General features: G+C 43.2%; 1 protein-coding gene across 1 annotated transcript in view; it reads right to left on the reverse strand.

Annotated features, from left to right (window-relative positions):
* PRDM6 (PR/SET domain 6) overlaps window positions 1-22124 on the reverse strand; it is a 73870-nt gene extending 51746 nt beyond the window's left edge. Inside the window, exons 1-2 of the mRNA XM_054003861.1 lie at window positions 21599-22124; window positions 12082-12389 (exon numbers count right to left, since the gene is read on the reverse strand). Of these exons, the coding sequence (XP_053859836.1) occupies window positions 12082-12389; window positions 21599-22124 (834 nt within the window). The remainder of the gene's footprint in view (window positions 1-12081; window positions 12390-21598) is intronic.
* Window positions 22125-27952: the final 5828 nt, after the last annotated feature.

The following is a 27952-nucleotide window of genomic DNA, read 5'->3' on the forward strand; positions in this document are numbered from 1 at the left end:
AGAGACACAACAAGCTGCCCATGGTTCCTGCCCATGGTTCCTGCCCATGGTCCACCCTTGGTGGGATACCATATTTCCTAGTACAGCGCTGAGGACACTAAAAGATCTTTAAGAAAACCTTGCATGCTTAAGTATATTCATGAAGCTATCCTTTAAGGCACTTGCAAGTTTTGAAACCTTGACCTAGATAAAATATTTAAATTCAGCAGCAAGAGAATGGGAAAAGTCCAGAGCAGAATATGAGTGTGAAAATTACTAATTCTGAATGCTATATTTTTTTTATGTTTTACCCATGACTTTCTGTGGGATATTCATGACTTATCATCAGACAGCACCAGCACAAAAACTGAGTAGTAGAGCAGCAGTGCAATGCTCATGAGACAAGTCCAGCTTGGTTTGTGAGAGTGCTAAAATTTCCTGTAATCTTTAAGAACAAAGAGAAAGAATAGCAGTAATCTTCTACAACACTCATAGCCAGAGAAAGCCCTGGCTCTTTCTCCAAAGTCATTGGCATTATACTGCCTTGCTGTCCTATTCTTCATCCTTCAAACACATTTTCTTAAGAGCCTACATCTCCCTCTGTTGCCCCAGTTTTTCCTGTGATCTAAAGGTCTGCTTTTTCAGCCTATATAGATACTTGAATTTGCTGAGAAAAAGATATCTAACTCTCTGATTTTTACATTGAGACTTTCAAAGGGTGTGAAGGAGGGAGAAATTCAATCAGCCTTTCTGTCTGAAATCTGATCGGCAATCTGATCCTTGGATGCTGAACTACACCGACTTTCTTATACAAAATTTCTCAACATTAATTCTGTTAGATATTTACCAGATAAGTTAATATCAAGTTGCAATGAATGGCTGCAGCATTATTTTAATAAAGCAATGGGATTAACTGTAGAAATATTAATGTGCATCCAGACCAACTTTGGTTTTGAAAGAGAAAACTTTGTTCCACATTTAATGTCAGATGACAGCTAGAATGGATGCTCTCAACAGCAAGCTTATGGTTAATTCTTCAAATAAAACAAATCACCATCACCGCAGAAGGAAAATGCCAAGATGTTTGTTCCCTTGGTAGGAAGCCCCAAAAGAAAAGCACACCATTTTGCACAAAAATCACAAGAATAATTTTTACGTCAGATTTTTGCAGTAACAAATAATAAAATAAATGAGAATTTAATTAAAATTTTTAAATAAAAAATTAGAAAATAAGAAAAAAAGTAAGAAAAGTTAAAAATTAGTAAAACAGACACAATGGTGGTCCATGTAGACACTAAATCATCTAATAAATTATTGCCAAGACAATGAATAACCTTGTCTTAACTATCACTGCAGCCAGCTATTTTCTCTGCCGATGCAGTAGCAGTGTTAAATTCTTGATGTGTTTCATCCCTTAAAACAGACGAATGAAAGCCAAACATGGCAGAGGGAAGAGCATTTCTCCTAACCAGCCTGCCAACCAGTGGCTGGGCACATGACAGAAGCAGTGTTCTGCTCAGCTTCAGAGAGGGCAGGAGGCACTGTGCAAAATTCTTCAGTGGCTATCCCTGTTATTCCCAATTGTGATTGATAGCATCCTGAGAGGCATTGCTAACTATTTCTGATCATAAATACAGCCTCTGCGACATGCAGGCCATAGGGTGTAAATGACCAGTGTAAAGTATAATATTTGGACCTGTGAGATTTCAGAAGAGATAAGTAATAATTTGGAAGAAATATAAATCAAGAATGAAGGATTAAGGAAAAAAAAGACTCTACCAAAAGTAGATACCGTAGATATTGGCACTAGATACCGACCACTATCTTCAAAGTGATCCAAAATGGCAGTTACTATGTCTTTGAATGAGAAACAGTCTGGTTTGGCTTGGCAGCAAACTATAAAATTGCACACAAATTAGCCTTTCATAAATAAAAAAAAATCAGTTTTACATAATGAGGTAAAACTTCTGCAATACTATTGCCACTGGGTCATGTCACTTTTGTGTAATTGGGGCATGAAAATTAACATCGAATAAACAAAAACTCACAAAGGTTAAAAAAAGAGGCAGAAAAATATGGTCTTTGGAGGCAAGGGAAGCTACAGACCTCAGCCTGACCTTTGGCCATCTTTTGTTGGGAATGGCAGACCCCAAGGTCAAACAACCACTCAGCCAGAGTTACAGTCTGAGCCTACCCAGCCTCACATTATAGCTCTCTTTAATGCAGTCTCTGCCATACGGTGGGCTACAGACACCCCTGATCCCAGACTGCGTGGTTGCTGCTGAAGAATCCCCACTGCTCAAAATTCACCTAGACTGGGGCTATATTAGCACCATCCAGGAGAAACAAGCAGAAAGGTTAATATTCATTAAATGCAACCTTTCATTCCAAGTGACTTGAATGTGATCCTGGTTTGATCAGAATAGAGAATGGAATTCAGACGAGGCAACACTGATGTGAAGATTTGATCATCTGTTTGGTACCCATCTTTTTCCTATACATTTTCATGATTACTGTGCGGTCAAAGGAAATGCCAATGTTCATCTTCATTTTGCTTATAATTTTGATATATTTTCATCAGAAACTGAACTTTCTAAACTCTGACTTTTAAAAGTGCTAAAAGATATCCAGTAAATTAAACTCTACAGTGTTGGTCCATGAAGAACAGAAGAGATTCAACTGGGTGAAAATCTTTGGTCCCCACAGAGAAAGAAGATCTTGCATTTATCAGGAAGAAAAATGCCAGAATTGGGGCATGGTATCTAACAATACACAGGCTTAGGTCCATGGAAAAAAGAACACTGCTGAAAACACAACTGAGGTCCAGCTTGGTACACTTCAACAGCTGCCCCAAAGGGTTACAACAGCTTCAAGTGAAATTTCTAAGTTTGTTTAAGTTTTTGTGCATTTCTGTTAGAACTGGTCAAAACTAATCTGCAATTCACACTTTTGGATGAAAAACATACCTTTTTTTTAAATCAACTCTTTTTTTTCAGGGATCTATGTTTTGTGTAAGTATTGTGATGATATTTTTTCATCAGTTAAAAAGAAACATATTTATGTTCGTTAAATGTTGCTGTTTCTTCCTGAACTTTCTGAATGTGTGCCATCTAGGCACCTTACCAGTCTTTCTCCCAATGGCCCTAAATCATGGATGAGAATCTCTTTTCTTTTTTTAAGATTTTTTATGAGTTTTTTTCATCAAATGTCAAATGCCATAGTATTTGTTCTGAAAGAAAAATAATTTTTTTAGTGGCAGAAAAATGACACTTTGTTATTGCAGCTGTCACTGAAATATTGCTGGCCACAATGAAATGAATTAACACAAACCCAGGCTAAAATCTACAACTCTCTTCAAAACTCCAATTGGAAATTAAGATGTGTTTTACTAGAAACTGATTATACAAAAAAAAACCCAATCTGAGTTCTCCTCATTTTTGTCAAAATGATGGAGCATCTCTTTCATCTCCTTTTACTGAAGCAGTGGAAATGGGGAGAACATTCAAGACAGCTTGAAATAGAAATAGGAATAAGAATAGAAAGAGAAATTGAAATAGAAACAGAAAGAGAAATAGATATAGAAATAGATAACAAAAATAGAATCTAGAAAAAAGAACCCTTTCTAAAAAAATATTTTTACTTAAATGGTGAGATCTTTTTACAAAATTATGGTCTAAAAATGGTGCCAGTCACCAACTTATACTGCTATAAGATTTCTTCCACAGATTGATAAAAACTAATACCCTGCTTTCCACATTGAATGGTAACATGGCAAAAGCAAAAAGTACATATAAAATATTTTAAAAGACAAAAATAGTGACCTTTATAGAACCAGAAGATTAGTCTAGGTAAAAACAGTGAACCTTAGATTTGCTTACTTCACATGCGTTTTAGATGATACTTCACTTAATGTAGGATTACTAGTTTAAGACTGTAATACTGGCCACTACTCTATTTGCAAACCCAGGGCTCCATTACAGGTGAACAACATGAACGGAGCCTTCCTATGGCCTCTATTTCATAGGAACTGGTAGTCATGATAAAACTACTTTTCTCTGCTTTGTAGTTCCACAGATGAAATCAAAACATCTTCAGAAATACCCTCAGATCAATAAATTTGCTTTCTTATGCACCAGTAAGTCTCCACACAGAAAGCATCAAGTTGAATTACTGATAACATACAGAATTGTTTATGCACATCTTGCTAAATCCAGGCAACTAATATGCAATGTAGTACAAACAACAAATCTATGAGCTACTCATTTTTTGCAAGATACAGGAAAAAAAAGTTTTTCTCTGATTCTAATATTCATATAACTAAACACAATGCACTGCTACACAGCCACTGGCAGTGAAAACCTCCCTTCTTTCACAGCAAAATATTGTCTTTAGGTCGAATGAATGCATTTATACAAGGGTCCCTTTACATTTACTGCAATATTGTTGTGTATAGACAGTAGCAGACAATATGCACATGGTTCTGCCAATCTGAAAGAGCTACTCACCTATCTTTAAAAAAAAATATTTAAGAATTTTGATTACACTGGTACTGTGTTATTCAGTCATGCCTGAAGATCTCCTTAAATCAAAGTTCCTAGTGACATCAATGGCTATCTTGTCTAGGCAAGGACTGATTAACAACTGTAGGATATCAGTGTTGGAAACTCCTGATAAGCATATGATACAAAATAGCTTTTTGCCAGCTGGATCTTGTGTACAATCAGCAAAAAGAACCTCCTGAAAGCACCTTCATTTTAAGGTTTTTACCATGAACATTGCTTATTTCCATGCAAGTAGAAAACACTGTGGTTTTGTGGTTGGTGGCTAGCATTTTGTGGCTTTATTGTTTTAATTGTTTACTTCTTTTAATATAGGAAAGCTTCTAGAGTATATTTGCTTTGTGACATCATTTCTTGATTGTGTCTTGCAGAAATAATTGACCCAAATCAAGTTACTGTACTCCATATCTATTTGTTACTTGGAACTTTAAGATGCAAAAAATAAAACACACTATCGACTTTTAAATCTTCAATCAAATAAATATTTACAGCTGCAATTTACCAAAATTATTTACCTTTCAAAAAAACATCATAAGAAGTATATGTGCTACAGATTCAAGTGAATGCCTTAGCTGTCAACAAACAAATTACAAACAGAAGGAAAAATAAGTGCTCCAGCTATCATTACAGGCTATAAATAGCTGATGTGGTTCTACTTTAAAGATGTGTGATCTTCTACATTAGTAGACTTTTTCAATGCATAATTGACCTTGAGATGGAGAATAACCTCACAGTAGAGTGGCTTTTCTTTTAAACAATGAGTATAGGTATTAGAGGATGTGCCTGTTGTCAATGATCATTGCTGAAATCTGCCTATACCACACTGGGACAATCAATTTTGTAAATGATTGCAATAATCAAGGAAATTGCCTAATTTATAAATCCTGGCATACAGCATTTTAATGGATTTCTACATTTTAATGCTGATGCTTTCAAAGCCAAATGAATTGTTGTCCAAGCTGTCACTACACAAAATGATAAAAACATTCAGTGTTGCGGGTAACTACATCTCATGGATATTCAGACTATCAGATACATAATCACTCATTAGTGAAACCTGTGATAGTTTCCAGTTACAAGCCAATGGCAAAAAAAACCACAGTTTCCTTATGAAAAAATGTTTTGGGAGCTGCGGACTAAAACCAGCTAAGAATTACTGAAATAAGACACTAAAAATATTCCTAGCATCCTTTGTCCAGGTAAGACAGCCCACAGTTCTACCCCCCCCACACCCTTTTTTTTCCATAGGTAAAAAAGCAGAATAATCTTACTTCTATAACTAAAAGGCTTCTTGACCATGGATTCTGTAAGAGCAGATATTGTTCAAACAGAAGGAGAACAAATGCCATGCCAGGAGGACATGATGCCATGGCTGTGGCTGGTGGGTACTTCTACTTAAACCACCCTCCAATTCACTCTCCACCCTGAAGCTGGTTCTGCAGACATTGTACACGCATTGCTATTCTCAGTTAAACCTTAAGCAATTGATTTCAGCCAATAGTGGGCTGGCAGTGCTTTACTTACTGCTCAATCTCACTAACTTGACATTTATGGTGTACTGATTGGCCTATGTCAGTGGTGGTGGTTGTAAATTCACTTTGAAAAGCTTTGTGTTAACAGCCTTCAACCAGGCTCCAAGACGAGTATGAGCAGGCAAGCTGACAATTGCTCGACCTCCTGCCCTTATTACAGTGAGTAAATCAGGCTTTGAGCCATTAGGCTGGAGCCCAAGGCCTACGCAAAAAGGATTGACATGACTAAAGGTCAACCTCTGTCACACATGTGTAACAATTTGGATAATGGAATTCTGTAACTTATCTGGAAAAGGTGCCAAGTGCGTAGAGGGAAGATATAGCCTGGGCTGAATTTTCCAGCTTTTATGTTAAGAGATTACTTAAAAGTCTGCACTTTAAAGTCTATGCTCATTTGATGCCACAGAATTTTGGGGGACCAAAATGTGTAGAGCAGTGATTGAGGCAGTTCTGCAGAATATTGTCATCACCACATGGAAAAGCTTATATAGTACTGTTTCGCCTAGTCAAATCTATGATAAATATATTATTGACATCAGGCCCACAACACATTTTGGACATTTGTATAGGTCATTAAAGTACTGCCTTTATTTACCAATTTTCAATCAAAAGTCAGTAGAAATAATTACCTGTTAATGTATCATAAATTAATTGCAATTTCAGGCTTTATAAACTAGTCTCATCTAACAGTGGAAATTGCTTTTATAATTAATTAAATTAAAATGCCAAATGTTTCCATTACACTGTTGCCTAGTCAGCAACACAGAAAGGTAGTGGTCAAATAAGGACAGAATTGAGCTTTTATATTTATTTGTGTTCCACTTCAGTATTTTTGTATTACATAATGAAATCTCCAAGGTGAGATTATGTGCCATGGAAAAACAGATAGTCCCTGCATGATCTAGCAATTTAGAATTTTTTTTTCTGGGAAGTGTGCGTCCAGATGCATGCATGTTCCATGCAGTCCTCAGAATTCCTGTTTTCAGTAACATTGTAAAATTCTGGGGCTGTATCCAACTTCAAACACCCAAGTGTATTCCAAACTTCACTTAGTTCAATAGGAAGAGAATTTGTCCCCGTGCCAAATTAGATTAATTTTGTAGCACATGTGCTTAGTCAACAATACATATATTTTGCAGACAGAAAGAACATATCAAAAAATGGAGATACATTAAAAAATGCATAAGAAAGTCTTGTAAAAGTCACAGGTCTACTAAAAGAAACATCAAGGTTGTGTTTAGCTTTTCTATGAACTAAAATTATTAAATATAAAGTACCTTCCATACTTGTGATCACATTAACTTTTTATGGACCTTAAGAAAGGAGTTTGTAACTTATAGAAGTTATGTGGGAAAATGTATTAGTGAATGATCCAGAAATATCAATGATAGAGGCTGCTCTGTAGATGCTTAGCACAATTTTCTTCTGAGGTACACAAATTGAGTCTTCTTACTGAGCTTACAGCTTAGCATGCTACTGACACCAACATTAGTGATATTTTCCCACAGCATGGGAACTTAATATCCATGTAAAAATAAAAATTATTGGTCTTTTTCAATGGAAAATAAATGCAAGGGTCATACATCATACAAAATCCTCAGAAATGGCAAAACAAGAAAATAACAGAATGGCACCAGCTGTTACTCTGAATAACTTAAAATACAATAGGAAAGTAACTAAGGAGGTTTTTCAAGACAAAATTGCTTGAATTTCATGCACATGACAAATTTAAAACAGAGCTGACAAGCAGTCTGGAATACTAGATGACAGATTGCTGAGAAACATAATTTTCACTTTAATAGAACAACAGCATGCACATAATTCTATCCCCCAGTGCTTTTCTTTTTCAAATTTAGTCCAAAACTGCAGCCTTGAGAATCTGGATAAGAATCTATCACCATAACTGCAATGAGTGCTTCATTTGAAGGGCAAGGATTCTTTGTCCATATTAATTCGTTCACAAATGTCCAGTATTGCTGCATAGGCCCTGGCCAGACTGCATCCCAGAAAAATTCCGGTTCTTGGCCCAGCAGAAGGCAAAGGCAGTGTTTTCTTTTGTTTCAGTTGAGACAAGAAGACCAACCAGTACCCATATGGTACTTTATTAAGATGACATGCATAATTTCTTGTGCCAGTTAATTTTTTTTTGGGGGGGGAGGGAGAGAGGGAGATGGAAACAGGGGGAGAGAGGGATTTTTTTAGGGGGGAAAAGCAGTTACATAGATTTGGCATTTTGTATTTACTAATGAACATCCTGATACATATATTTATTTATATATATATATATATATATATATATAATTTTGCTCATCCATGTAAAAAAAAGTTACATATAATAAAGCATTACTTCCAGAAATGCTAAATTCCAATTAAGTGAAGTCAAAATGAAGTGAAATCATGTATTTGGTATTCTTACGCTGTTGCACGAAAAAAGAAATAGCTATTTGACCACTCATGAAAGGAAAAAAAAGAGAGATAGCAAACTCTTTATCAAGCACATGAAGAACAGGAAATGGTAAGACTGTATCCTTTGATACACCTGTCAGTAAAAGTTTTTTTCATCTAAGCTGCATTTACAGGGGAAAAGACCATTTACAAAGCTGTTTCCAGAATTTACAGTTTAAAGTTGGGAGCCTGAAAAATTTTGACTACTAAAATGTATGCATGTTTAAACCTCAGAGTTTTATTCTAATAGAATTTAAGTGTATATCGTATACATTCCTTAAGTCTACTCTTATTAAATTTTGATGTTAAACAGAGAGGGGGAACCATGTGCAACTAGATTAATTTATCTCCAGGGAGTAAGGACACATTAATAATTGAGATAATGTTTTAGTATATGTTGGAATCAAGTGTGCCTTTCCACTTCTTTATTAGAAAACACATTAGTGGAAAATTATCTCATTCTCATCAGTAAGACCTAATTGCTAAGAAAGTCTCTGTTTCTTTGCAATAACAAAAGGATTATTCTCACTACTTCAAAATAGAAAAAAAAAAAAAGGTATCAGAAACATTATCAATCACTGCTGGAATAAATGCCTGTATTACCAAAGAGAGTGTTTATTTAATACACCCAGTCCTGTTTTTGTTTTAAACAAATCAGAGTTTATTGTATTTTTATAAAATACAAACAAACTCTGGTTATAGAAGTGGGCCAAAGGGGGGGAACATGCACTACAACTGAAATGACTAATATTTTTGGCTTTTTGAAAGACTGATCTTTCTGTAAGTTATAAAAAATTATCTTGGCTGATTGTGAGAGAACTCTATAATTTCCCATGTACACCCATAGGTGTCAAGGCTTGTTGTGAGGTATTGGAATGGTATAGAATTTACTCTGAGTCGTTGTACATTATGCTGTGTGGATTACATACAAAGCAAACATCAAGTGCATGGTGGGAACACTTGTGCAGACAGGCTGAAGCATATTTCCATAGCACTGAACTATACATCAAATCCTGTGCTTCTGATGTTTCCCACAACAAAGAGTGTAAAGAAAAAAGCAACCAAAACAGTAACTACTCTTAAAAGTGTTCGCAATAGCCCTTCTGTTTGCCTGGTATACACAAAGAACTGTAAACTAAAACAAATATCTATCAACTTTACAGAGCTGAGAGTAAAATAATAAAATGCAATTTTTGATACTAAAAATGTGAAATTCTCTCCATAAGGTCTATCAAGACCTAATGCTGAACAGCTGATCTGTAGACAGACTTGCATTTGCAGCTGTGTGGGAAATATTGGTGAAAGAGAATGGACCAAAGTCATGACTTTATAAAGGGACTATGACAAAACATTCATTTATCATTTACAGTGATTTAATCCACACTCCTATACCATGTAGACTAAAAGAATACAGACTATTTAGATATATACTGTCATTTACTTTTACATATTTTCATAGATCTGGTTCTGTAAAATTACACACACTTTCTGATAACTTTCTTTTAATATATTTTTCTTTATTAAACATTGGTCTTCTAATAGATAAAGTATGCCAAATTGAAAGATAAAACAAATGCAAAACAGCAAAATTTTGTCTAGAGCTTAGAGTAAGTATTTTTTTGATAAGTTTTTGTCATTAACAGAAATAATTCAAGACCATGAGCTGCCCAGCAACATGTTACTATTAAATCAAATTGAATTCTTATTTTTAAGATAATTCCACTAAAATAAATGCATTCATTTTGCTAGCCAACAGGAAATCTGTGTTGTGTGTTAAGAGCACAAGAGCAATCCCACACAAAAATTCAGCCGACAAGCGCTTATGGCCTGAATCCAGTACACACAATAGTACTGGTTGTTATTTTTTTCCTTAGTATCTTTTTGGGTTTTGCTTTTAATTTTTTTTAAAAAGCCCTAGCTTCTTTCATTGCTTCAAAACAGTTTTGAAGTTAACCTGAAATATGATAAAAATTCTTGCTTATTTAAAAAGGTATTGTCAAGATTTGCAACTTTACTTGCATAAAACTAATTCATACATTTTTAAAAATTAAACTCATGTTGCAAATATTTATGGAAAAATTATCTGACTTGATTTATCTAAATTCCAGTATTTATTGTAATATGTGGATCTGGCAATATCATTTTACTATTATGTATTCTTTTAATTAAAATAGTCTAAACCACAATATCCTTCTTAAAAATTAGAGCCTCCAACATCATTATAAAGTGTTCCATAAAAAATACTTGATTGATAACATATCCCAAAACACTGTAATTATAATCACTGGACTTTGGTAGGAACAGGTTAAAATCCTAATTATCAATATCTGACGTACAAGAGGAATTCCATCTCCACTGGAGGCAGCAGCAAAATTCCCAATCGTTGCAATTCATCCAGTTCTACTGATCACATTCAAGTGTGTTCTGAGACTGATCTTTTTAATGTGAAAATCTCCTTCTTGCCACAATGACATTTTTGGGTAAATACTTTGAGACAAAGACCCTGATGTGTTGTTTATTATTTGTTTACACATAGGAAAAGCATAGGAGCTTTGACTCTTCCACACCCCAAATATCTTTCAAAGATCCATTCACTTTCACTGTACACACACCAAAGACAGCAAAAACACTCTGCATCTTCATGGATTCCTTATAATCTGAAGATATGGATTTGGTGTAGATGAGCAAATACTACAGATCTATGGGCCTATTTCTACTGACTGTTGCAGTTAGTTTTGAGGTAAGCAGAGATTGCAGCTACAGAGGACTAAGCAGAACTAAAAAATTATACCTTCCAGTACAAATCAAAGAAGAAATTAATAGCAAAAGACTAGGAAGAGAGTAAATCCTTTCTGACACACAGGGATTATAGGTTTTCCCTTACAGTTATCACTGTTACCCTCTCTAAGACAGTGACAAATATTAAAAAAAAAAAAACCAACAGCCTTGAGATATCTGAAAGTGGCTTTCACACAAAAGTACTGGAAACCTCATTAGGGGAATGCACAGTAGGTAGAGGACCAGAGCTGAACTAAGCTGAACAAGCACTAACTCCTTCACACTGCAAAGAGTCAGGCTGTGGAATAGGGTCCTGAGCTTATTTCAGCAGCTTTTCTTGGACTGGCTGGGGTCCACAGCAACAGTGCAGCACTCCGTCTCAACCCACATGCGCTGCTCTAACATGATACAGCTGGTGCTGTGACCTGAGAGCTCCATCAGCACTTGTAACTCAGGTCAAAATATAGAAAGCACTGGGTGTTATAAAAGCTTCAGACTTCTCTGATCAAGTCTCTCTACTACATATTACAGCACCTACAACAGTCAGCTCTTCTTATGCAGACCAATTGAAGCTCTGTGCTGTCCACTGGTTCTCTGGCTACCTTTATCACAGCAAGGCTTTTGCTTGCACCGGCTACATTTTCAAACCTGCTTACTCGGTTTATTTGAATTGTGGGTTTGTTTGCTTATTTTCACGGCTAGTTCTGGTGCTAGTACTGCATACAATCACACTCCATGTTTACTTCAAAAAGATCAAATTTGACAAGGAAGGAAAGATTGTAACTTACTTCCCAGAGATGCTGAGTGTTCCTGATGGCACCTGCTTGAACCTTCTCTGGCAAGAGCAAGATTCCCTGGAAGGGCCCAATCCAGGTGCCCTGCTGGATCCGTTGTGCCGCACAAATGCCGTAGGCCAGGCCAGGCACTGTGCTGGTGCACAGGCACACTTCCCGGGGCAGGTCCCGGAGCCACTCTGGGATCTCGGGCGGAGGGGCTGCCGCGGCCGTGCTGCTGGTGCCCACCAGCCGGCGCAGGGAGTGAAGGGGACCGTGCATGGGGCACTCACCATTGCGGTTATCAGCACACATGTCACATCCTGAGGGACAAAGAGGGAAAAGCACTATCAGTGAGGTGCTGCTGGCCACCACCTCCACCACGGGCCATGTCATGCAGATCCCTGCACTTGCACTGCCATTTCATGGCAGTACAGCTGGTACTAGTGCACACCGTGCCCTTTTGAGCGTCACTTAGGCTGGTTTCCCAGATCTCACCAAAGGCTTTAATAAGAAATTCCAAAGGCTGAGCAGAAATCCTGCAGACAATTTGCAAGCCTTGTGTATTCACAAGCCTGCCAAGATTAATTTACTTTAACAATGTTTTTAAAGATGAATTTTTTGACTAATACAACTAGTCCAGTTAAACCATCCCAGTGTGTTTCAATGAGACATTCTAAAACATAGTCATAACGTGTTACAAGTCCCTCTCAACTGCCTTACCCAGCTCAGTCCAAGGGCTTAATTGGAACAAGATTTAATTTAATCCTTATTTTAAATGAACATTCACTCTGGTTTTTACATTAACATGTGTCTGTGCATGCCTGTCTGTTTGGAAAATAAAATAAATAAAGCAGAACCTCATGAATGACAAATTGGAACCTGCATGCACATTTACTTCCCTAAAGACAAATCTAATCTTAAAACTGAAATGATGCAGCAAATATTTCTGGGCACAGAAACTGAAATTTTATTTATTGAATGAGAATGCATGTTCTTTGCCTGTACCATGAAAAGACCAAAACAGTATATCTGAGTTCGTGAGCAATTCCTGTGAAAAAGATCAGTTTGTAAAACTGTTAATTTCCCTAACTGTTGTTAATAATGAATGATGTCTCTCTATTTTGGGAAGATCCTACCATGACATTTCTTTTCTGAGCAAAGAAAATTTTGGTTAAATGTTTCCACTGCACACTATTCCACGTGCCACAAATGTGCATCTTCCAGGAAAATGTTTCATGTTCAAGAAATTAATTTCTCTGGAGATATGCTGAGTTAACATAACAATTAATCTCTTGAAATACGTTGACATCTTCACATTTCATTTTTGTGGCACAATAAATGTTTTCATATACATTTATTCCAGAAATACAAAGAAAAACACAATAATTATGGCGTAGTACTCTTGTAGCAAGTCCTACATCTTTCCCCTAATAATTTTATATACCACTCCTTATAAAAACAGAGCACAGCATTCACTACAGAAGCTGGAGTTTCTTGGTCTATGCCACAGATTTAGACTTGCTAGATTGCCTGCAACCACAAATTCAATTCTCAGGGGCCCTGACTCAGATGTTCTTTTTTCCAGAGTGGATGTACTGTGTATTAAATAGGCCTCTTTCCTACAGATCCTTCAAAGGAAAACCCTCTTCTCATTTCAGCAAAAGCCTCTAAAGGACAATAAAAGAAGCATCTTCAAATTATGACTTCTACATGTATTCTCCAGTTTTAGACATGCTACATAAACACTCTTTCCTGTCACCCTATTTTAAATTTTACCATTTAAAAAGTGGTGCATTCAGCAACAAGAAATTATTACTAAGTTACACGTGGAAGCTAATTTCCCTCAAGATTATTATACCTTTGGGTCTTGCAGAAAACGCCTGTCTCCACCTGGTGTTCATCTGTCCAAGTTCCCTAACCGCAGCATCGGTTACAGATCCCAGCAGAAAGCAAGGAGACAAGCCCTGAGTTGTGCATTCCTCTGGCGAGTGCCCCTGCAGAAGGGCTGCACGTGAAAATGGCCCCAAGCCATCCATCCCTATAACAGGTCCGGGCAGGAGGCAGCAGGCAGAGGAGCGCCGGCCGGCGCGGCAGGACAAAGCCACCTAGTGGGGACCGCGCTTACGTCGGCAAAAGCACGACTTTGGCTGCAGGGCGCAATTTCTCTTTGCCTTAAGGGTATAATAATCCCTGCCGCAAAACTACTTCTGTTGGGCTAAACCGCCACTGTAAAGGGGTTTTGCTCTCTCAGCCACATCAGTCAGAGGTGGATGGCGGATGGAGGATGGGATTTGCAGGACCCCAGAGAAGATATTTCTGGCGAGTCCTAAAAGAACACAGCAGGTATTCCTACAACCATTCTGAGGCATGATGAATAAAAGGCATCAAGTATATGCTGGAGAGGGAGGGAATGGGGGGGGGGGGGGGGAGGGACGGACGGACAGTTGGGGGTTTTTTGTTATTATTTCCACAGCTAGTTTGGAAAGTAAGGTATCACCACAGCATCTTTTCTTCCCTTTCCTCTTCAAAACCAGTCATCAAGAAACACTGTGGTTTTGGCATATCCAAAGATGTGAGGGGCAGCACTGCGGTTTGGCACTGGAGGTCACACAGGAAAGGATCCCAAATAGGAAAAGGGAAGAAAAATCCCAAATAACAAAAAAACAAACCCACAATCTGAAACAGTTCGGCATGTGATACACTCTAAATAAATTATGGCTGAGCTCTATGATGTACAGTTGGATTTGCTGACTTCAGAGATCTTTTCTAACACAAATTGTCCTATGATTCTATGAAATCAATCTACCCATGCAAGGTAGAAAGAAAACATCTCACAGGAAAACTGAGAGCTTAAAGAAATTATGTCTAACCATGATGTCAGTTAGCACCCAGAGTAGGCCCTTGAATTCTAATTATTTGCACTGCTTTAGTATTTTCTAGATGTGCAAACCTCCTCATAACTAGCTGATTACAATGGCTTTCTTAGAGGAACTGTATCTCTGGAGAAATTTACATTAAAGCTGCTAAAGTATCTTCATTACTCTAGTCAGACAATCTCAGTGTCAAGTTCCTGCATCCAGACACCAGATATACATAACTGTTCATGCACAAAAATTTCAGTACCTGCCTAGAACAATAATTTCTTAACTTCATTCTGTCATATGTGTGCCAGAACACATGAATGTGGGTTAAACATTTTATTTTTACATTTCCAAGAAAAAGAAACTAAGAAATTGTCAAGGAGTATAAACAAACCCTGTGTCACTGTCATTTACCCTTACAGAGAGTCACACATGGTGATATTTATTTTCCAGTGTCCAAAAACAGTGGTAATGTCTTAATGCTTGGCAGTCACAGTATCTCATCCCCTGCTGTGTTCCTTCCCCCTTTGTCCTGCCAAAGTTGGAAATTTGGAAAATGGAACATCTTTTGAAACTGTTTTGGCTAATGTCTTGTCGATGAGAAGGGAGGAATCTGTTTTTAATACTAAGCAGTACTGAAATTCTTCTTAGTTTCATGCTTCATACATTTAGCTTTAGTTGTTATGCAATTGCATAAATAAAATCTTTAAAAATTCTCATAAATGTTATAAGGAATGGAAGCCATCCTAGCTATATTTTACCATGCCTGGAGTAAAAAGCTACTGTGCATCTTTTCCTCTTCTGTAACTATCTTCTGTGTAATACATGAAAGCGTCCATTTAAAGACCATCATGGTAGGTAGTGTATTCCTTTGCCTCAGAGGACAAGGGAAAGATTTCCTTCATATCAGACTGGGGAAAAAATCAAGAACTTCAAGACTCGCACACTATCCTTCCTCACAGCAGGATGAACAGCATCATCTTCGTGTATGCTGCAGAGTACAATGTGACACACTGCACCAACATGCTTAATGAGACATGGAAAAGAAATGGGGGTTTGAGAGAGAGAGAGTGTTGTGGTCCACTAACATCACCGGAGTCTCCAGGCTGGATGGTGGCCATTATGACCCATACTGGTCATAATGGAGAACTGGAGTTCACATGAAAGGGATGCTTCCACAAGTGTGAACTTCCCAGATGATGGCCAGATAGGGTGACAAGGAGAGCTGTCCTATGCCTTTCCTCCAGTTTTGGCCTCAGAGAGCAGCTGAGTGTGAGTGCAGGGCTTCACTGAGAATAGTTGAAATGGATAATTCCACTTTCTGAAATAGCGTCAGTCAAGCCCCAAATCAAGTCAAGAAGAAGCAAGAAGACTTGCTGAAAATGGAAAAATAAAGGAGGACTGCAGCCAGAGCAGAATATCTCCTGATAAAATCTAGAGATGCAGAAGGTAAAGTCAGTGGAAATACACCATTGCAGGCCCAGATACAGCCAAACACTTTGGAAGGAGATCAGTTTTCTTCTTTATACCTTCATATTCTATAGATAAGGAGGATTAAGGAAAGGAAGATGCAAGAAAAAGAAAATTAAAGGATTTCCTAGTGGAGCTGTTTGGCATGGTTCTTATGGAAGGACTACAATATGTTACTCTTCATGTGCCTCCAGAAAAATGAATGCAGTGTAATACCAATACTATAACTCCATGTGAGTACACTTAAAAGTCCTAAACCTAGGCAAAAGGACGTATCATTGCCCCCAAAATGTAATTTTAAATGCACGCTAAGATAAATAACACTACTACTGCACACTTTAAAGCAGATCTGAAAGGAAAAACATTTTGTCAGTGAAACTAGGGTTTTATACAGTGTTTTTACAAGCAAACCAGCTGTAACAATAAATTAAAGAAATACATTTTTTTCCTCAGCAATAATAAGCTTCAAAGGTGCAATTAGACTGGATATCTGCAGTTGGCTGGTATTAAAGAAGGGTGGCCTCTGACCCTTTGCTTCATAATTCACCACAAGCATGCAGGTATCCAGTGTAAATGGCCATCATTTCACATGGTATTACTCACTTGCAAGTATAAATCACTACGGCTGGCCCTGCATCCCTGTCTGGGCCCAGGTACCCAGCTAAACAGGAGGGAGAGCTGGAAGAGACTGTTTCCCTTCGTTTCCTGAGGGCTGGAACTTTCCAGGGAAGCTCAGCCTCCCTCGTACTTCAGTTTCCTCATCGATGAGCTGGCATCTACCTCCTTTCACCGAGTCATTGGCAGTTTCTCTCAGACTGCCTCACTGGAAGCAGATTTTCGGGGGTACGAAACCCAGATGTGCTTTCCCGTCGGGTGTCCTCTATTTATTTAGTTATTTATTCTAACTACTCTTTGCAGAGAGCAGGACCAAGCCCGGCCCGCTGACCCACGGCTGTCACCGGGTCCCGGACGCCCGACCCCCCTCAGGGGTTTAGCCCCTTCATACTCCCTCGCCGCTCCCCCTGCGGCTCAGGGTGCCGGTGGCACGGGCGCTGTTCCCTCAGCATCGCAGGAGCTGCCGCGGCGTCCGTGACTCCCGGTCGGGGGTCAAGCACAGCCCGGGGCCAGCTCCGCTGTGGAAGATGTTGTTTGAGAGCCCGCCTGCGCGCCCCGGAGTGCGTCAGAGGGTCCGCCCTGCCTTCAGAGAGGCTTTTGGGTTATTTTTAAGAGGCGAGTGGGGGGCGGGTTGAGGGAGGTAGGTTTGATTTTCCCTGCCTTCTACTGTTAAATTTCCGTGTCAGGTATGAGAAGTGTAGAAGAATATTGTGTGTAGATAAACCTTGCCACCCTGTGCCCCTGAGAGACCCCCATATACAATGTAGAGATGATGAATAGGCGCTAGGAGAGGAGATCGAAGTTCAGTCCGCACCGGCTCCACTCTCTCCTACAAAACTATAGGGCAATTAATTGTGGCTTGTCCCCTCATCCTTCATCTCCTGGTGGCACATATCGATGGAGATTACTGCTGATGGACCATTTTATCACCCTAAATAAACAGTCACCACCTTCTCTAACCTCAATCTAATGTATGGCTATCTGCTATGTTTAAGGGTGCTGGGTAACTAATGATGTAAAATAGCTAAATCATACAGGTTACCAGCAGTCCGGAGGAAAAAAAAAAAAAAAAAAAAAAAAAAAAAGTCCGAATATTTTCCACACCGATCCACTTCACAACATGTTATATATACACTGTCTCCCCATAAATTGAAAATGGGAAAAGGCGTGCAAAGTGCTTGGTCGCGTGACACTTCAGTTTTACACGGCGTATTTATTATAGTGGCAGTTTGGTGCTTTCTGGTGAAGGTGGAGGAGTCTCAGAGTTCTCAGTGTGGAGCGTCTCCCCAGAAGCTAGGGGCAAGCCTCCAAGGGAACAAGCCGGTCCCGCAGCCCCCGGACTCACCCTAAGAGATCTCCTCCTGGCCGCCCAAGAACCCCTCCCCCAGCGCCCAGAAATACCCTCGTCTTTCCAGATTCAAGGCTGGGAAGCAAACGGTCCCCAGCCGCCTGCCACTTTATCGGGGCTTTAGCATAATCCCCTTTACTTCCCTGTGAGTAAAGACTGCTGGGCTCTAATTAGGGTTTTGCCTCTTGATTGCTTTTTATTATTATTATTTTTCCCTAGCTTAACCCCTTTCAATTTGAAACAGTTACATACAGACGCTTAACCACAGCTCCTAGGCGGCCCCCGCCCCCTCCCTCGCTCAAGACCGTGCCATATTCATTGATACTTGACGATCAAGGCGGGTGTCTACTGGGAGACCGCCGCCCATCCATCTTCCCGCGGCGGCCGCCCGGCGCCGGGCCGGGCGCTGATGAACGGGGCCGGGCGGGGTGGCGGGCAGCCGGGACGGCCTCGGCAGCCGCTCGGGCTCCCTCGGCGGGCCCGGCCATCTCCCCTGCCCTGCCGCGGCCCCGCAGAGCGACCGGGGCATACGCGAAGTTCGCCGGCGCCTCCCTCGAGCGGGTGGGACCTGCCGGGGAGCGGGGACGCGCAGGGTTCCCCGGAGAAGAAGGGGATGCTCGTAATGGAGAAAGGGATACTATTTGGGAAAGTAGGGGAGACGGGGCACTCGCTCGGCTGGTGAGGGAGATACAGCTAAGATTAGAGCCCGAGAAGCAGACGGAGGCCTGCTGAGCCGGGCAGAGGAGCAGACCGACGCTCCCGCTCCGGGGAGGGGATTAAACCCGGTGGGCGGGTGTCTGCGCCGGGCTGGGGAGAGCCTGCCTGTCTCGGGGTGTCGTTGGTGCTGTCCGGAGATGGAAGTGCAGCAAGCAAGTACAACTCAAACTAAAGTAGACGGCACTTCATCTCACCCACAGCCCCCACCTCCTTCCCCTCAAACGGGCAGTGAGGGTAGAAGTGATGCGAAACGGGGAGTGAGGGAGGGAGTCAAGGTGGCTGAAAATCCTGCTTGCCCACCGACCGCTAGTGTGACCCTGGCCGCATTCGGTAAGCCGCGCAGGAGCAGCCAGGCCCGTGCCCTGCAGCTTGTTCTCTTCATCGTGCGAGTGCTTGGATTACATGGCACGGCACAGGCTGTAGTTGCGGCACTCCTTCTTCACTGACTGTTTACTTTTTTCTTTATTTTTTTTTAAGCACGAATTGCCCAAAGCAACTGCGCTTGGTCCTAGAAGACTGAAACACTCTCGTTGGACGTTTCGCTCAGAGGCAACTAATAACCGCTGGAGCGAAAGCCGCTCTGTAAACAAGTAAATTATAAGAATGCTTAGATCTAACTGAAGAAAAACAAACATTAAAAAAAGTCGAGATGGCGCTGGTTGCCCCCTGCCCGTCCTTCCGACGGCAACGGCTGCCCCGTCAGAGCCGGACGCGATTCACAAGCGTCCTTTCCGCAATCGACCCCTTTGCTTTCCCGAATCCACCTTTAATATCGCGCTCAGGAAAAAATGATTCAGCCTTCGCCTCCGACTCTGCGGGGTGCTGTTATTCCACTCAACCCTTAAAAACGTCCCCTAAAATGTTTTTTAATATTCCTTTCTCCTTTTAAAGCTTTTACCCTTTAGATTTACAGAGCGGCTCTGAGAAGCAGAACATGTATTGTCTGAACGGTTCGGTTGTCGATTAGAAGCGCATTTCGGATTTCATTTTCTGCATGTAATTTATAATATCACGTTTTCTTCACCCAAGAACACAAAATACACGAACAGGTTTCACTACAGGGTAAGACTAAGCATGAGGAAGTAACTCAAAATAAAGTCAAGAACCAATATAGAAACATTTTCAATGTTATGAAGGCGGGAAAAATCTCCACCAAACTCTGACTCAGCTTTCCTCCCGCACGTATGTACAGCGCTGAAGACTGTGCTAGCATCCACGCAGTTTAATTAATACATAATAGAGTGTTATGGAAACTTTCAAAACAAGTTCCTCATCTGAAATTTCATTAAACGAATCCGCGTTTTGCTTGGGCATGTGTTTAAGGATTGCTGCTTTGGGGTACCGTTTTTCTGTTCAACAGCTTCCCTTAAACAGACATTTGGGGGGAGGTCGTTGAGAAGAACAACAACAACAACAAAAAAAGAGTTTTAAGAAACCTTAGGATAAAAAAAAGTGTTTGAAACAAAAATAATTTTTTTAAAGTGCATAGGCCGAAGCCATGTGTTTTAAGAGGGACAGAACCGTGTGCTATGAATGTTAGTTACAAAACTGATGAACTATTAGGAATTCATATAGTTTTTTCATGACGTGAATTTCCTCGGTTGCATTGTATTGATAGATACAGGGGAAAAAAGATAGAACCAGTTTCTAAAATTACAGATCTCTCATCCGTACAGATGTTTAATAATAGGGGTGCCTCCTCCCCCTCACAAAAAAAAAAAACAAAAACAAAAAAAAAAACAAAAAAAAACCAAACAAAAAAAACCAAACAAAAAAAAAAAAAAAAAAAAAAAAACAAACAAAAACACAAAAAACTCCCAGCTGTATAATTGGCAGCAGCAGTATAAAACCCTTTAGAACCACTAAGTCCTAAATTAATTCTGAGTCAAGCAGGCTTTTTCGTCTAGAAAATCGGCTTTTCTCTTTAAATGACCATGTCATGCTTTTCCTTAGAGCTGAAAACTAAAACCAACGAGGTGTTAACGAGGTCTGAAAGGAAACGATACTCCGAGATAAAAAAGAGGAAAACTTTGCCCTAGACCATCTGATGAAAACTGCAACTTTTCCCCTGCCCAGCTCGGAGGAGTAATTGATTTCTGGGTAGTCAGCGAAGCCTGGGCTTTCTGGGCAGGAATGTAGTGAGACATACAGGAGACGAGAAAGGACCAACTTTCTAGCTAGCTGCCCTGAACCTTTGCTGAATTTTTCCTAAGCAGCCCTCCGAAAGAAATCTACCTCCGCCACAGCCTTTCCGGTGAAACGTGCTTTCCAGGGAAGGACCTGGGTTTCAGACCAGAAAAACTGCTACTGAAGGGTTGCAGCCCGTCTCCTGAAACAACTGGTAACAACGCAAAAACTAAAGGGAGGGAAGGGCGAGACGGAGGATGCTCCTCGTGGAGTGAGAGCGGTGCAGGCACCAACTGCGGTCACCCAGCCTGGAGCGTCCCCGGGCTGGCCCCATGCGCAGAGAAGCGGAGGGAAAGCGGTGGAGGAGTGAGAGAAGAGTCACGATACGTACGGTTGTTGGGGTCGCTGGTGTGCTGGTTCAGGGGGATGATCTCCATACGCTGCTGCCCGTACAAGTAGTAGTCCAGCTCCTCGGCCGTGCAGCGGTACCGAGCGGCACCACGGTCGCCGCATTTGCCGCCGCCGCTGCCGGCCCCGCACAAATCCTTGCCCTGCAGGGGAGCGGACGCTACCCCGGTCGGGAGCTCCGAGCTCTGCAGCGGGCCGAAGACCGGGACCTGGGTCACAGGCAGGGAGGTCAGACCAGCCAGGGAAGCCGCCGCCGCAGCGACGCAGGACGAGGTGGAGGAGGAAGACGGAGTGGACGAGGAAGAGGAGGAAGAGGCAGAGGAGAGGGAGATCGGGCGCTGGCGGAGGCTGTCAGCCGGGGGCTCGGCTCTTTCGGGTGGCTGGAGCTGGGCGAGGGGCCCATTGCTTTTGAGCTGGCTGCTCTGCGGGAAAAGCTGCTGCCAGTGCTGCAGATAGGCGGGATCCACCTTCAGGAACGCAGATCCGCCGGGATCTCCGGGCTTCAGCATCGCTCTGCCTGTGGAGCAGGGACGAAGGGGACAGAAGACGTGAGACCCCCGCCCCGCCCTGGCAGGGCCGTCCCGACCCCGAGGTTGGACACACGGTTGGACACACTGGGACACGCGTGGGCTTTGCGCCGCGGCTGTGCGGGACCATGCGCCCGTCGCTTCCCCTGCCCGTGGCCAGGTTCGTCAGGAGAAACACTCGTCCCGAAAAGCCCCAGGACGAGAAGTATGGTGGCCGGAACGACAAGGCTGTCCCCGGTGCCCGCCCCGGAGCACGGGCAGGACACGGGCGGTGGCGGGCAGCCCCTCACGCCGGCCCACGGCCGGAGAGCCCCCCCAGCTACCCTGCAGGATGCACAGCTCACCCCGTCCCCGGCACACTGTCTTCCCTTTTCACTCACTTCCCTCTCTCCGCGGAAGCAAACGACTCTCCGCTTACAACAGGGAGGAGGAGAAGGAGGCGGAGGAAAGTTCAGTCACACACGCGCGGGTCTCTCCTCTCCGGCCGCTGCTATTTTCCACTCGGGCGTTCACAGGCGGAGGGCGCGGGCCGGCAGTGCCCTGCCCCAGCCGAAGGTGCCCCGCTGTGCCGGACAAGTCGGAGGGGCCCCGACCGGGGTCTGCCTTACCTGAGCGGGGTGAGCGCTGCTGCACGGGCGGCGTGCGGAGCTGTCGGCTGTTCCGGGAGCCTTCGAGCCGGACAACGGCAGGGAGCAAAGACTTCTCTGGTCGTTGTCCACGCTGGAGCGAGGTGATCCTTCTCCAGGTTCCGGTGACCGGAGGGACGGCTAGCTGCGAGCCACCGGGCTCCCTCTGCTGTGGCTGCGCATCGCAGTCGCGACCGGGCGCTCGGCTCGGCTCTGGCAGGCTCTGGGCGAGACACGTGGGTTTTACGACAGCGCAAAATACAAGTGTGTGTGGTGTGTACGAGAAGGAGGGGAGGGATCGGGAAGTTACCAGCGAGTCTGGATGCAGAGCTCTTTTTTTGGCAACTTCCCCCACTTTGTTCCTTGCTCAACTTTTAAAGTGCCCCTTTCTTCCCTTCCCTCCTCCTTTCCTCCCTCCCACCCCCAAGCCTTCGACCGCTCTCCCTCTCTCCAATTTCCCTCCCTCCAGTTTCCCTCACTCTCTCTCTTCTCCTCTCTCTCTCTCTTTCCCCCTCCCCTCCAGCTCTGAAGCACAATCGCACCGAAAAGAGCTGGGCTTTTGGCTTTTACCTTGACGGAGGGGAGCGGTTGACCGGCGCCCTCCCGAGCAGGAACCTAGCCGCTGCGCCCACCGAGAGCCGAGCGTCGGGCCAGCCTCCCGTTAGCTGTGCTCTTGCCTCACTTGATTTTTGCCCCTCGGGAGTTAGGGTGGATTTTAGACACCTACCCGACCAGTCTCAGTGTCTCAGACGGTTCTCTTAACCTGTGTGCTGGATGACATGCCTCCTTTTCCCCTTGGCTACCTGAGACCAGTCCCAACACAGCTGAGGAAATCCACCGCCCCAGAGCTTCTCCTTCCTCAGACCTTGCATCCTCGAGCACCACTAGCACGCCTCACTCCTGCTCTTTGTACTCGGTTACAGCGCAGTACAAGTATGCCAGAGGGAGATGCAACCTGAGGCGAGAAACTTCTCATCTCTAGTGACTTTTCGTCCCCACTCTGCTTAGAAACTTGAGTTTCCCACCCCGCTGCTCAGTTGTTGAGCTCATATATCAGTGAGTATTTAACAGGTTTGGGGCTTTTTTTCAGTTTCTTTCCTAGACCGTATAAAAAACCAGACAAGAACTATAATCTCTTAGATATATGGCACGTACACATTATGTCTTGCATTTAGGAGAAAATGCACAAACTGTTTATCTTACCAAAACATCTTTCTAGTGTCAGAAGAGCCCTCATAAACAGGTGTCACGCTGACACTGAATGCACAATTGCCTACAAACGCAACGTGTGAGCGTGTAAAATGTTTTCACCATTCTCCCCACCCTGTTTCTTGTTTGTTTCTTTCCCACCCTTCATTCTCGCAGAGCCTGGGAAAGCTGCTGCTGTTTAGACTTTGTCTGTGTCTAAGGCAGGACATTTTAACACAAATTTGAACAGGGCTGGGGCAAAAAATGTTTTGACTGGAGTCATTTTGACAAGGTCATCCGTCATCTGCTGTATAGATTGATAACACCTAAATTAAAGGCAAACCCGAGTAGGAACACCCCCAACACCCATTTTAGGGGTTATAAAGTCGGGTATTAAAACCTTCTTTGATCAATTCTAATATGCACTATGTAATAATTTACATCCCCCTCTCTCTTAATCCTCTTTCTGTAATTCTGCAGCACTGCCGCTCAGCATGGGGACAGAAGTGCGGGCTGGGAGACTGTTCGCACCATCACTGGCGGTCAGTGTTGGGTGTACTGACAGTGGGCGCACTTGGTTTTCTCTGTTTTCACTGCATTAATACAATGTCTCGTTCCTACCCAGTTCCCGCCTGGCCACAATTTTATTCCACCCCATATCCGTCTCCTTAATATATATATATATATATATTTTTTTTTTTTTTTTTTTTTTTTTTTTTTTACCCTTACATGCACATCTGTGATATGGTTGTTTTCCTTACTGGACTTCTTTCGAAAATACTGAATTGTTTTTAGTGGTAGCAATCTGAAAAATTCGTTTGGCACTAGTGATGAAGTGGAGGAAAGATCCTAACTAATGGATTTAAGTACATTGTCAATACCTGCATTTGCTTCGAGTTGTTAAAAGACATATTCCATGAGGGTTCATATTCAGGAGTACTTCAATCTGTTGCTTTTGGCATTTTTTAACAGACAGAAAAGTAGCGCTTTGAGCGATCAAGGTGGCAGAATAAAATTTACAGACTCCCTTGATACGCCGGGACCCTGCCGAACCAGAGGAGAGGAAGAAAGAAGGCTTGCCGTCTTTGCCGGTCCTTAGGCAAGGAGGTCCCGGTCCAGCCGGCAGGGAGGGAGCCGGTCCCCTCAGCAGCCCGGGCCCGGCTCTGCCCGCTGCTCCGGTCGGTCACTCACCCGGGCGGGGCGGCAAGGGCCGGCGGGCACACTGCGCCTTGTCATTTGGCTTTTGTCCTTAGCGACAAGAAGCCCCGCTGCGCCTGGTCCACTCGACCCAGAGTGGGAATGGAGGAAAGCACCTGCGGGGAAGCGCGGTGAACCGCGGGTCAGCGCCGGTGCCGAGCGGCGGGCGGGGAAAACGGGGCTCCCTGCGCCGGGCCGGCGAGAAAGGGCAGCGGCGCGTCTCGCCAGGGCAGAGGACGGCTACTCGCCCAGTCTTTCCAAAACATCTCCGCTCCCGGCCCCTTCACTCCCTCGGGAAGAGCAGAGCAGTCAGATCCGCCAGCAGAGCTCCCAGCCCTGAATCTGCACCTCCCCGAGGTGGCTTTAGCCAGCCCTGACCTCTGGTCTCGCTTCTCCAGGCAGAGTGGCTTGTGAGCGTCCCTTCTGTCTCCCTCGAGTTGGTCTATTTGATACTATTTCTTGGATTTGCTTTTGTTGTTAGTTTCAGGTTTTTTTTTTTATTTTAATAATAATAAAAAAAAAATCATTTCTTTGCTCCTGGATGTAAAGATGAGAGGGGAAAAAGAAAGGAAGCTTTAACTACTGCCATCTCCTTCCTCTTCTCTCAGGCTTTTTCATTATTTAGAGGACGAGTGCTGAAACAAATCACATTGACCGTTTAGAAGGCGATCAAACCTTTATAAAAATCCATCGCCTACGAATCGATTGGCGAATATTTGCTAGGAATTTGTTCAAAATAAATAAATAAGGAGGGTAAGTGTATTAAATGCGAAGGGGGAACACGGTGGTGTTTTTCTTCATTGATTAATGACTTCTAAAATAAAACAAGTGGAAAGAGGAGCCAAGATCGATAAATTAACTACCCAAATTCATCATTTTCCCTGCGTTTTTTTTTTTTTTTTTTTTTCTTTTGGGGTGTTTGGTTGTGTTTTGTGGGGTTTTCTCCTTTCTTTCTTTCTTTCTTTCTTTCTTTCTTTCTTTCTTTCTTTCTTTCTTTCTTTCTTTCTTTCTTTCTTTCTTTCTTTCTTTCTTTCTTTCTTTCTTTCTTTCTTTCTTTCTTTCTTTCTTTCTTTCTTTCTTTCTTTCTTTCTTTCTTTCTTTCTTTCTTTCTTTCTTTCTTTCTTTCTTTCTTTCTTTCTTTTTCCTGTTGCTTGGCTGGGTTTTGTTTTGTAAGCAACACTTATGAAGGATGCCCTTCTCTTTGGAAACTCAAAGGCTTTATTTTAGGCTTGGGTTAGAAAAGGGAGCTAAACCCCTTTTAGCAAGGGATTGAATTGGGAACACCCTATCTGATTTCGTTTGACACACAATTAAAAAGTTTGCCTTTCATATTAATTAATTCTCCTGATCTGGGGAAGACAAATGGTCGGTTACCTCTGACAGGAGTCCGATAAAGGATTCAACAGCTTTCCTTCTTGCCCTAGGCGTCTCCTCATTCCAGTTTTAAGGTCACGAGCGGCCGAGTTAATAATTCATTAATATAGACATTTATTCAGATGGGATTCACGGGGATTCGCGCTCTTCTACATCTCACCGTTCGGATTCCAGTTCCCCTCGAAGAGAAGAAGAGGGGGAGGAGACGGGACAGAGGAAGGCTCTACACAAAGACCCTACACGGACCTATCTCTACACACGTGTTTAAAAACGTGGTGCTCCCAACGCGAGCCCTGCCGGGGCGGCGAGCCCCGTTCAGGCGGGCGCCGCTCCCCAGGCCCAAGCGTCTGCCGAGGACAGGGCGGCCTGGCGGCACCCCCCGCCTCCCGAGCCTTTCCCGAGCCGAAGCCAGGCACTGCCCTCCCCCTTCTACTTCCCCGGAATCGGCAAGCGGACGAAGCGCGGCAAGAGTCGGTGAAATTGCCCGAAAAATCCGCTGGCAGCGCGCCCCGGGGCCGGGCACGGCGTGCGGCGCAGAGAAGACTGCGCGGGAGCGGCCGCGACCGCGGAGCCGAGGGTCACTGCGGGGGTGTCAGCGGTGGTCACTGCGGAGGCAACAGCGGGGGTCGCTGCCGGGGATCGCGCCCGGCGGGTCCGCAGACGGTGCAGAGTCCCGGAGGAGCCCCCGGGAGGCGCCCTCGGGGCCCGGAGGGGCGGGCGGGGGTCGCTGCCGCCGCCGCCGCCGCTTCGAGGCCCCGCGGGCCCTGCCATGTCCCTCCGAGCGGGTGGGGACGGGAGCCCGGCCCCGCCGTGTGACACGGACGACACCGCCCTGCTGCCCTCCCCGAGGCGACCGGAGCTGCGGCGGGCGCAGGAGCCGCCGGTCCCCGGGGATACGCGGGGGCTGAAGGGGCTCCCCTATGAAAGGGAAGTGTGTCCCCACCTTGGGAGCAGGTAGTAAGACGCTGTCCGAGGGGGTCTGCTGCTGGGAAGAAAGGAAAACACCTGGCCACGTGGAAATGGACAGCGATTGTTAAATGATTTGGCAGTGGCCACGAGGCAGATGCCAGCCAGATCCGTAATGACTTTCTGCCACTATTCACCTGATACGGATGTGAACTCGTGACCCTTGGGGTAAAATGCGCTATAGTCTATTACCAATTCCCCCAGCCACCAAATCCTCCTCACAGACAGACTCAAATGTTTATGTCCGTCAACAAAACAAACTGCTCCAAGCAAGGCACACTGCAGATAGGATGAGAAAAGGAATTCTCAGTTGTAAAGACCAACTAAAAATAAATCAAGTCATAGCATGAAGAAAGGTGCTACAATAAATTTGGGTTAATTTCTTTCCTACTTTCACATAGAACCCATCTGAAAGTACTCTCAATTATTTGAGAATTATAGGTGTTTTTTAAATTTTGT

This window comes from Vidua macroura, chromosome Z (genome assembly GCF_024509145.1).
Source record: "Vidua macroura isolate BioBank_ID:100142 chromosome Z, ASM2450914v1, whole genome shotgun sequence".
In the NCBI taxonomy this organism is placed as follows: Eukaryota; Metazoa; Chordata; class Aves; order Passeriformes; family Viduidae; genus Vidua; species Vidua macroura.